Source organism: Herpailurus yagouaroundi, unplaced genomic scaffold, assembly GCF_014898765.1.
Source record: "Herpailurus yagouaroundi ecotype Mexico unplaced genomic scaffold, PumYag 198, whole genome shotgun sequence".
NCBI classification, from domain to species: domain Eukaryota; kingdom Metazoa; phylum Chordata; class Mammalia; order Carnivora; family Felidae; genus Herpailurus; species Herpailurus yagouaroundi.
In genome coordinates, this window is record NW_024412429.1 from 27,744,859 (window position 1) to 27,756,880 (window position 12,022).

Sequence of the window (12,022 nt, forward strand, 5' to 3'; positions counted from 1 at the left end):
CTTACCTGCTGAGCCATGGCTCGAATGCGCCAGTACTCGGCCTCCGCACTGGGGGAGGAGGAGGGGGCCGCCACCCTCACCTGGCAGCCTTCCCCACTGAAGCTCTCCGTGCCGCTGTGGAAGCAGCCCAGCAGATCCTAGGGAGAAACACAGCAGACGTTCCCTGGGTGCGTCCAGGCCCCGTCCCGGAGCTGACACTGTCCCTGTGTCCGGGACGGAAGCACTGATCCGACAACTTCTCTCTCCCCCTCTGCAGGATTTCGGGTGAGACAGCCTGCTAAGGGGAGGAGGGCAGAATCCGGGTGCCCGACCTGACAGGGGGAGGGGGCAAAGGAAGGCTGGCCCCTGCTCGGGCTCCTCCTGCCCGCACTTTACCTTCACCGGCTTGAGCGTGGCAGAGAATGCGTCCTGCAGGGCACAGCACGCGAGCCTCCACATCTCCTCGGTGAACACAGGGCCCGCCGTGACGAGGACATACCTGCCCAGGGAAACAAGGAGATCCTGAATCTGTATGTTTGTCGTCACACGGTGTAAGTACTTACAGACGCGTGCACAGATTTATTCCATAGCTTCCATAGCAGGTCTCACTGCCTCTCATCACTCCTGGCTTCCGCCTGTGACGTTCCATCGTCCTAACACTGTTCCTAAAGCATTTGACTTTAGAAATGTCAACGGGTCCCCAGTGTAAATAGGGCAATGTTTAGGCTTGTATGCAAGACTGTATATATTCTGTGCTAGGTTTTCCATTCTAGCTCCATTTTCCGCCACTCCTCTACAAAGGACAACCAAACTCACCCCCCTCTGCCCCCGCCCCCGTCACTGGTAACTCTGATCTCTGTGCTCATGTTTGTGATGCTCTGCTTGTGAGTCCCCACCGATCAAACGCTTACCGACCTCAGGGATCTGACCAAGTGTCATTAATACGAAAAGCCCTTGCTGACCACCCTGCTCCCCGGCCCTCCTGTCCCTTCTTGGCATGGAGGATAAGTCTTTACTATTATCATTTTTCATGGGTCTCTCTTTGTTATGTCCTTTAGAAAAGGCTATAAGCCTCTTGAGGGTAGGGATCTTGACTTCTTACCCAGCAGAATACCTCGTATAATGCCTAAGACGATAAATGTTTGCTGATTAAACACGAAATGAGGAATTATTAGCGTATATAGGTGTGTGTGTGTGTATGTATGCGTATATATATACACACATACCTATATATGCTAATAATATATATGTACACACACCTGTATATGCTAATAATATATACACACACACACACACACACACACCTATATAGTCATTTTTACCTACAGAAAGCAATCTAATTTCCTTGGATTTTATAATAAAAACTCTTAATTTTGTGGAGCGCCAGAGAATCTTTTTCTCACCTAATACAGGAGCAGCCCACCCTGGAGATGGTCTCTGTGGGCTTGGCCACACACGCCACCAGTAACTCAAACAGGTCCTTCAGCATCGTGTTGATCATGCTCTCATACCTGATGTCTACAGGGAAAAGCAAGACCGCGATTTCACTCAGTAAAGGAGGGGGTTGAAATGGCATCTGCCGCGAAAGGAGGAAGTCCTATAAACATCTGTGAGAAAAGTAATTTTCTTGGATTTTTTAAACTCAATTTTAGCTTGTATTATCCATTTCAAGATGAAATATATGTGGTTTGCTTTCATGTGTCGGTGTGCATTCAAAGTTAAGCGTATAATTCACCTACTTTACTAATTTATTACTATTAGGCGGAATACAGCATCTACAGCCTGAAGAGTGGCTAGCAAAAAATTTAAATTCTTAAAAAAACAAAAAAGAGAAAAATGAAACATATACATTCCTTATTGCTGATAGACTAAATTGAATTCAATGCTCTCAGCAAACAAGACCTCTCTTGTCTTACCACTTCTTGAACTTTTCAGTCTGGCACACTATCCCCAGACCAAAGGTGAGACTTCCCCAAGTCATTCTATTTGTCCAATTCAAGGGACTACATCTGTATTCTTTTCCCTCAGAGTCCTTGTGATGCCACAGATTCCATTTTCAGTAGGATCATCAAAGGTTCTGGGCCGTGCAAAAACAATGATCTAGATGAGAACATCTACCCCTAGGGACAGTTATCGCTTACACGTGGAAAAATCCACTGGTTTTCTTTCGCGATTGACGTTCTTTTTTGTGGGGCAAATGGTCCTTCAACTTAGTGCAGCTACCCACTTCTTATCTTTGCTTTTAGACTCTCCCTTGGGGTGACTGTCTCAGCAGATTTTCTAATGTCTCTAACAAGGGAGTCTCTTACCTCACCTCTCCCTTTATAAAGAAAAGAGAAAGGCCTGTAGAATTATTATTTTTTAGTGCTTCTTTTGAGGTGGGGAGGGGCTGGGAGAGAAGGAGAGAGAGAATCCTGAGCAGGTTCCACACGGGGCTCGATCTCATGAACCTTGAGATCGTGACCTGAGCTGAGATCAAGAGTTGGACGCTTAACCGACTGAGCCACTTAGGCGCCCCGGCATACAGAATGAAAACTTCTAGAGTTAACGGCGATTCTTCTTCTGTTCTCAAACTTCCAACTCTTCCTATGAAGAACCATGAGCAAGAATGTAGATTTCACAAATGGTGCTCCCCTGGTACCAGAGCTGACCTATTTCCCTTGCCTCTAGTTCCTGCTTCAATATATTATCTACCACATACTTTGAGATCTTTTTCAAAGTGCCACAGATATGAAGACACCTTACCCCCTACCCTCTTAAACAACTTCTTGCCTATAATTTAGGCCGGTTCTAAAATCTTATCTCCTCCATTTAGCCTCCCCAGATGAAGCAGGAAGATATACACCCGTCACTTTTTTAATGTATTCATTATATATTTGAACTTGCCTCCCCTCTCCTCATGCATAGACATACTAGATGGAATTTTATTTTTAGTCACATATGTACTGCAAGTATCAATTTTCATTTTCATCATCTACTACGAGAAGGTTGGCCCTGACCACATAATTCTATTTTTGTCATTTCTGGACAAAAATCATACACTGGGGGGGCGGGGGGGGGGCACCTGGGTGGTTCAGTTGGTTAAACAACTGCGACTCAGGTCATGATCTCGCGGTTCGTTGAGTTCGAGCCCCGCATGGGGCTCTGTGCTGATAGCTCAGAGCCTGGAGCCTGCTTCGGATTCTGTGTCCCCCCTCTCCCTTTGCCCCGCCCTTGCTTGCACTGTGTCTCTCTCTCTCTCTCAGTAGATGAATAAACATTAAAAAAATTTAAAAAATCATACCCTGGTATTTATAAGCACATTTAAATGGTGACGCTTGCCACGAAAAGAAATCCTCAGCATGGACTGCTGTGGCACCATAGATACCTGAGTGTATAAAGCTTTGAATGTGTTCCACCACCAGCTCACAGGACAGGCCAATGGCATGCTTGAAATTAGCAGAAGCCACATCCCAGTACGAATGGTCTTTATGGCTACGACGGAGCCAAAGGGACATCACAGGGAGGAGAAGGTGAACCACCGCATAGATCCCAAACCCGGGTCCTGGAAGAGAAAAGCCAGCATGAGAACTGGGATCGCAGAGCTCTCCTGTAGTGCAAGGGAAGCTCCTGCCATCGCTTGGCATCGCCCGTCTCTTTCCCGGGCATCCCCTACCCTCTGAGAAGCTGCAAGGAAAAAGAACTTACTACTGATTGGGGAATATATGGTCTTCGGTGGCATTTTTCTTCTTTGTTTCTGATGATTTTACTTATGGAAGTGACACATGAATAAATTCATAAAAAAAAATTCAAACACCGATAAAGCTATAAAGGATCACCTGATTGACTCCAGTCCCCAGATATGTGTGTATGTATCTGTAGGTTTACAAGAAAATACCCTCTAAAGTGTAAGTACATATGTCTACATGAAACACTGAGAAGTACATTAACATGTGTTAGAGACGATTCGTTGTTAGCAAATTTAGGTATTCCTCATTTTGACTGCCACATTCCATGGTCTGTATACACAGCAGTTATTTATCCGGTCCTTTACTGATGGACATTTAAGGTGTTCCTAATTTTTTGCTTTATAGACAATGCTATAATGAAAATCCTTGTGAAAGTGACGGATTTTTAAAGTCTGATTACAAAAGTAAGGCATCCTATTTTCCCCTTTTTTTCTAATAAACAGAAAACACATGGGAATACAAAGAAGAAAAAAACCTCACCCACAGAGATAATCACATTTTGATGTTTGACTTCTAGCCTTTTTGAATGTACACGTATATTTGTAAATGCATAACATTTCATAAATTTGAGATTGTACTCCGTAGTATATATATTTTAAATATTCACACTCATTTTAATGTCTGCAGAATATTTATATGCTCTTACTAGAATTCACCTAACCCATGTAGGGTGTTCATAATTTTTTTGCTGTTCAATATATTTCACCAAACATCATTATCAAAATTAATAGCGAGACAAAATGTATATATGATTATCAAGTCTTCAACAGTTTATGATAAATATGAAACTCCTCTTACTACTAAGGAATTAACTAGTGGGTCCATTTGTGGTTCTGATTCTGTTTGTGAAAACCAAAATTTCTAGTTTCTTGGATCTTGGGAAAATTTGCATGTCTAAGTGTACATGCTAAATTTGATTAATTCAAAAGAAGAAATAAATGCCTTCAGGGCCATTCTTTTCCTGTATTACTAAGGTACCAGGTGACCACTAAATGTCTTTTTCTAAATCTAATCACCTATGACCTTTATACATTTAAGATCTGGCTGTCTTGGGGCACCTGGGTGGCTCAGTTACTTGAACGCCCAACTCTTGATTTTGGCTCAGGTCACGATCCCAGGGTTGTGGGATTGAGCCCTGCCTTGGCCTCCGCACTGTGCATGGAGTCTGCTTAAGATTCTCTTTCTTTCTCTGCCCCTTTCTTTCCCCTGCTCATGTGCTATCTCTAAAATAAAAATAAAAAGATCTTGCAGTCTTAATATTGCATCTATATGTATGTATATGTGTGTACATATGTATATGTATTTATATATATACATGGTTTGTTTATGTCACTGGAGACCCAGTGAGTCCCACTGACAGCTCTGGGCCAAGAGCATGTAAGATCCAGTCAAAGAGGAAGACTGTAATCCTGGAAAAGAGCAAAGCCAATACCCTTGGCCTGATTATTGTGGGAATCCAACATCTCCAACTAACTGGATAGCACACATTATTTATAAAGGGACTGCTGGGAAGACATGGAAACAATAACAGGACATATCTTAAACATCACTGCATCATAGCCATTCAACAAGTATTTACTGAGCATCTATTTTGCATGGAGCTCTGCACCGAGTCCAGGGATATAGCTGTGAAACAAGCAGACCCACAGAAATACCCTCCTAAAAAAAAGTTACATGCATAAGAACTCCCCCCAAAAGACAGACGTAGAAATTCTTACCAGGTGTTTTGGTAACATCTCTCAACAGCTCAAAGAGTAAATCCAGGGTTGGTGGCTGATGCTGACGTGGACAGTTGGACACAGCTGCTGTTAGCTGCTCCAGCAGGATGATCCAGACTTCTATCAGCCCTGGAAACCAGAAAGCAGATCTCTGTGAAATCCATAATACAGAATCATCATAAGACCAAACTAAACATTGTTAGTTTAGCAATGTGCCGTGTGGATGTGAGGCATTGCCCGGTGGGGTAGCCCGCAGTGTCCACAAGCAAGGACAGATTATGATTTACATGTTCTAACAAAGTCAAAGGGCAGAAACCCGCCAAATTTCTTCTTATTCCCCTACAGGAAGAAGGTGATATGGTAAATTCTACTATATTGAAACAACTGTCAGATTTCTTGGGAGCTGAGAGTACCAAAACACTAAAATATCCTTTTGTATCACCCAAGTATATCTTTAAAAAAATTTGTTTTTAATGTTTATTTTTGAGAGAGACAGAGAGAGCATGAGTGGGAGAGGGGCAGAGAGAGAGGGGGGAGACACAAGATCTGAAGCAAGCTCCAGGCTCTGAGCTGTCAGAACAGATCTTGACATGGGGCTCGAAATCATGGACCTGAGCCAAAGTCAGACACATAACCGACTGAGCCACCCAGGTACCCCTAAGTATATCTTTTTTAAAAAAAATTATTTAATTACAGGGGCGCCTGGGTGGCTCAGTCGGTTAAGCGGCCGACTTCGGCTCAGGTCATGATCTCGCGGTCCGTGGGTTCGAGCCCCGCATCGGGCTCTGTGCTGACAGCTCAGAACCTGGAGCCTGTTTCAGATTCTGTGTCTCCCTCTCTCTGACCCTCCCCTGTTCATGCTCTCTCTCTGTCTCAAAAATAAATAAACGTTAAAAAAAAATTTAAAAAAATTAATTACAAATATATAACAAAAATTTGCCGCCTTAACCCTATACATAATTATGCATACAATTCAGTGATATTAATTAAATGCATGGTTTTGTGCAACCGTCTCCACTGCCTATTTCCAAAACTTTTTCATCATCTCAGAAAACCTACACCCATTACACGGTAACTTTCCATTCTCCCCTCACTCTAGCCTCTGGTGTGGCCTTTATGGAAAAATGGTTTGGTACTTCTTCAAAAGGCTAAACAGAATGATCAGATGACCCAGAAATTTCTCTCCTGTGTCTACACCCTAAGGAATTGAGAGACTGTAGGCTGAAAAGTCTACTCTACTTTCTGTATGAATGTGCCTATTCTGGATATTTCATATAAGCGGAATCATACAGTATTTGTTTCTGTGTCTGGCTTATCTCACGTAGCATAATGTGTTCAGGGTCCGTCCACGTTGTCCTGTGTGTTGTGTCATGTTTTGTTTGTCTATCTGTCGAGAGACAAGGTGTGGTTTCCACCTTTGGCTATGGTGAATAAGGCTTCAGTGAGCACGGGAGTGTAAGCATCTGTTTCAGTCTCTCAATTCCTTAGGGTCTAGACCCAGGAGAGAAATTCCTGGATCACCTGGTCATTCTGTATAGCTTTTTGAAGAAGTACCGGACTGTTTTCCATAAAGGCCACACCATTTTATACTCCCGTGAAGGTTCCAATTTTTCCAGGTCCCTGCCAATGCTTAATTTATCTCTTGTTTTAACTGTAGCCATTCTAGTAGGTGTGAACTGGTACTTCACTGTGGTTTTGATTTAGATTTCCCTAACGACGAATGACGCTGAGCATCTTTTCATGCGCTGATCGGCCATTTGTTACATAGTTTGAGAAATTCATGTCCTTTGCCCATTTTTAACTTGTGTTGTCTTGTTGGGTTGTAGGAATTCTTTATAGAGTCTCGATATTAAAACCTTATCAGAAATAGGACTTACAAATATGTTCTATTCTTTCGACTGTCCTTTCACTTTCTGGATAATGTCCTTTGATGCACAAAAGTCTTTAATTTTGGTGAAGTCTGAGCCATCCATGTTTTTCTTTTGTTGCGTACGTGTGCTAGTCTATCTTCTTTGCTTTTCTATCATTCATCCCCTAGTGTCTCCTTTTTTTTTTTTTTTTTTGCAATCTATACATCATTTTGAATTTACGTGTCCACATTGCACTTGGTGCTGCTCACACTCTCTCGTCCTGTGTCCACGCAAATCACTGCCTGTATCGCTCACAGGCAGGGAACGGTGCTCACGGCATCAACAGAATCATAAGCGCAGGCAGCACACTTCTCAGTACACAACTCTTCTTTCTCCTCTTCAGATTTCATTTTTATTTTTTTATTTTTAAAAAATGTTTATTTATTTGGAGAAAGAACATGTGCATGCACAAGAGAGTGGGGGAGGGGCAGAGAAAGAGGGAGACGAGCGTCCCTAGCAGGCTCTGTGCTGTCAGCTTAGAGCCCAACGCAGGGCTCAGTCTCACAAACCCGGAGATCATGACCTGAGTTGAAATCAAAAGTCAGAGGCTTAAGGGACTGTGCCACCCAGGAGCCCCTGCAGTTTCATTTTAAAAATAAGATATTTTTAGTGTTGCGCACTACTAGGCAAGGGAAAAAGCATGAGATTCTTTTTATTAGATGGAAATAATTCTAGTTTTGCCATTTACATAAGCACTACCTGAGCCAACACTCCAGTTCACCACTGCCTTTGGAAATCCGTCAACCTGCAGATCGGATAACTGATACAGAGAAAGGACTCAGTTTCTCTAGCTTAATCCAAAAGGACCTAAAATAGAATACAAAAAAAAGCCCACTCTATATTTTAATACTTCTAATTTTCCTGTGAAATATGACTGTATCAGACGATGGTAGCTTTTAAATATGCCCATTAAATTGGGGCATCTGGGTGACTCGGTCAGTTGAGAATCTGACTCTTGATTTTGGCTCAGGTCATGATCTCACAGTTTGTGGGATTGAGCCCTTTGTTGGGCTCCATGCTTAGCATGGAGCCTACTTGTGATTCTCTCTCTCCCTCTCTCTCTCTCTCTGCCCCTCCCCTGCTCATGCTTACACGCTCTCTCATAATAAATAAACTTTAAAAAATTCCCATTGAAAAAATTACTTCCAAAGTTTTGAATACACCTGTTAATAGGAAGCAAAACCAAACCCATGGCCAATAAATAAAATCAGGTGACAAATGCTTATGAACCTCAAAATGTAAGCAGGTGTGAACAGGCTAACTTGCAGGAAGTTTAGAGGACAGAATCACGTTATGCACCACTAGAAGGGGTATAACCAATAAAGTCCACATGGAAAACTCCATGGGACACTGGACCATACTTCTAACAAATGAATTGCAAAGGAGTGAAAAAGAGCTGAAGAGGAAAATCTAGAGATTGAAAGGGATTTAATAGACCTATCAGCCAAACATGTACTGTGGATCTTATGTGAATCCTGAAAATGAACTGACATAAGAAAATAGGAAATGGTAACACTGAATGGATATTTGATGTTAAAGAATTATTATTTTTGGGTGTGGTCATGGAATTAATGGTTATGTTTGTTATCTGTGAAGAACACATACTGAAACATTTTCAGATGAAATGCTATAATGATTTGATCTAAGACAGAGGAAGTGGAGGGAACAGAGGGAGGGTGTGTGTGTGTGTGTGTGTGTGTGTGTGTAAATATACAGTAGTTGAAGCTGGATGATGGGTACATGAAGGTTCATTATACCATTCTGTCTAGTTTTATCCATGTCTGAAATTTCCATAGGCACACACACAAAAAAGGAAATTATTGGCTCTTGGAAACCAAAGGAATAGCATCTAAGAATGCATTAATTTTTAAGACTAACTTAAAGCCTTTGCCTTTCTTTTCTCTGATCTAGCTATATTTCATATATAGTTGTAACTTTAAAGGCCTAATGAATTGATAACGTGGAAAACTTTAGAGAGGTGGTTGGCGGTAACTTATCCATACAAAGATGGGCTGCCTAGGAAAAACAATGGATTAATGGTTTGCACAAACGGAAAGGGGATTCCTGATAACGACCCTACACAAACCATGTACAACTGTTTTAAAGACTATATTATAGATAAACAACGTTAGTTTCTGTTTATAATGGTCTGGGCTGGAGCTTTAAGAGGCTAAGCACAAATTATTCTTAACTAATCATTAAATGAAACCTCTATCAGGCAACACCCAGCCTATTTTCAATATTTTCACTGTCCTCTCCATTATTCTTTCCTATGGTTCTTCCTTACACCTATTCTAAACTAGTGAGGTTTTAGTGTCTATAATCCCTATGGAAGACTGTCAATCCTCTCACTGCTCTCATAAGTGGATTTATAATAGAAAAAGAAAACAAAAATTAAAAACAAATAAAAAAGCAAATGTAAAAAACCTCCCCCCGAAAGTCCTTCTGCAAGGGTTTGAAACAACCTGTGATGCATAATAGACTCCTTTAAGGACATAATTTCTATGTCTAGATCTAGAACAGGGCAGGGTCGACGGACTCAGAAGACAAGTGTGAGCATGAGTTAACCCATCTGAAAATGTCCCCAAGTTACTAGACTGAACTCCAATCCTCGGGAAATTACATGGGAACTAATTTGAAACACATTCTTTGAAATTATTCTTTTAATGAGCCTTCAGTTCCACCAGCCACAAAGAGATTCTCTCTTCACTAGTGGCTTAATTTCCCCAGTCTCTAACCAAAGAGTCCTGCAGGAAGTAATTATATAATGATTGTGTTTCCTAGAAGGTATTAAAGACAATTACCAGCCAATTTAAGTACCAATGCAACCACATTCCAATTTACTAAATTATAGAGAATTCAGAGTTAGAAACTATATTTAGCGGAAGCTGCACTCTGTTCACACTGAGTTTCGATGGAAACTAAAAAGGATGGGTTTGGAGACGAGACATCACATGATGTTTTTAAAGAGTCCATGGAAACTTTAGGTGGCCGTGTTCTATTAGAATTAAAAACAATAGCAACAGAAATGGATGATCATTCTTATGATCTGTAAGTTACTGAACTCATGACTCAAGCTTCTGGGAATATGAAAGTATTTCGGTCCAGTCAACTAACTTACCAGTGTCGTCATCAAAATCAGACAGGACTGACTCAATGCCATCCTCACTGCTCGCCGACTGCTCCTGAAGTCTTCGAGGCAAGCTAGCGAGTCGCCCGCTAAGGAATATTGGCTTCAACGGCATTTTGTAGATTTTGGCCAGTAACTAAAGAATGAAATATCAAATGCAATTATATATTGGAAAAAGCTGCACTCTGGGTGTTAATGAAGAATAAAATTATATACCAGCCATATTCATGTTAGGGAAAACCAGAAAAGCTCTCAACGTATGAAAGTTCTAAGGTTGGTTAGGATTTGGAGGCATCTATCCCATGGAGGAGGTGAGACAGCATTCAGTACAAACCAAAAGGTGGAGGAAAAGACTCTAGGGATACTTGTTCAGCATCTCAATTGCCTATGAATATTATAGACGACTTTTGTAAACCTTCCCAGGGAACCACAAAACAGGTCAAGAGTTTTTGCCTATGGGGGGAGTATTCTATGGGGCTCACTGCGGAGAGAGTCTACAGGTAAACGGGATACTAGACTTTGATTTCCCCTTCCCTTCAGTCGACACCAAGGCACTGAGGCCAACAGTAAGTGGGGGAACGAAGGATTGTGTGGGCCAGGTGGGAGAGAGGAAGGTAGAGGAAGCAGAACTGACAGACTGCCCTGGGTTCCACATTCCCCTCTCACTGCTATGGAGCCTGTCGCCCAGGAATCAGCATTCCTGGGCCAAACTCCCCGGGAGCCTCATGAATTAGAATTGTGCCTGCTGGGCCTGTCCTGTTCCAGAAGCCAGGAAAACAGCTGTGAGGGAGACAGAAAAAAATTCCTGTCCTGGGGGTCTTACAATAATAATTTCGGACATAAAGGCTATAGAAACAATTAGGTGATACTAGAATGACCGGGGTATGCGGGAATGTTGGCAGGGAGTTGGTTCATAGCTCTGGTCTCTCTGAGGAGGTGATGTTCCTGATGAGATCAAGAGAAGGAGCATCCCACAGAGATCCAAGGAGGGGAAATTCTAGGCAGAGGAGATGGCAATAGCCCTGAGCGGTAAGGCACCGTGTATCTGAGGGGCAAAAAGCCCGTGTGGTGGGAGCCCAGAGCGAGAAGGAAGGATCTGAGGGTGAAAAGGTAGCTGCGGTTCTGTTGTGAGTGGGGCCTGGTGGAGGCAGCTGGGGGAAGAGGCGGGGGCTGGGTATCCTTTCTAAAGTCCTGGGGCTTCATGCTATACCTGATATCACCATGGAAGAGGTTCCACAGTCCAGAAGAGGCCTGGGGACAGAACCCGCAAAGACAGGACTACAACTACTGAGACAGGGTATCACTGAAGCCTGGGGGGGGGGGGGGTGGTGGTGGAGAAAGGGCATCAGGAGGGACCATCCTCTGGTCCGGCAGCATTGGACGCAGATATTGGCAGTGACTGGATTTTGCACAATGAAGGTCGCTGTTGACTTGGATGAGCGCTGTTGCATGGGATTTCTTCACTAGATCTTGGCCGACTGCATCCCTCTTTTGTTTCTGTCTCTCTCCACTGGCCGCACCCCCACCATCCACGTTCTGGTCCTATCGTGAGGACTT

General features: G+C 42.7%; 1 protein-coding gene across 1 annotated transcript in view; it reads right to left on the minus strand.

Annotated features, from left to right (window-relative positions):
• Window positions 1-12,022, minus strand: part of ARFGEF3 (ARFGEF family member 3) — a 183,433-nt gene that overhangs the window by 13,418 nt on the left and 157,993 nt on the right. The window contains exons 28-33 of the mRNA XM_040448631.1: window positions 10,457-10,601; window positions 5,426-5,554; window positions 3,347-3,523; window positions 1,383-1,497; window positions 376-478; window positions 6-137 (exon numbers count right to left, since the gene is read on the minus strand). Of these exons, the coding sequence (XP_040304565.1) occupies window positions 6-137; window positions 376-478; window positions 1,383-1,497; window positions 3,347-3,523; window positions 5,426-5,554; window positions 10,457-10,601 (801 nt within the window). The remainder of the gene's footprint in view (window positions 1-5; window positions 138-375; window positions 479-1,382; window positions 1,498-3,346; window positions 3,524-5,425; window positions 5,555-10,456; window positions 10,602-12,022) is intronic.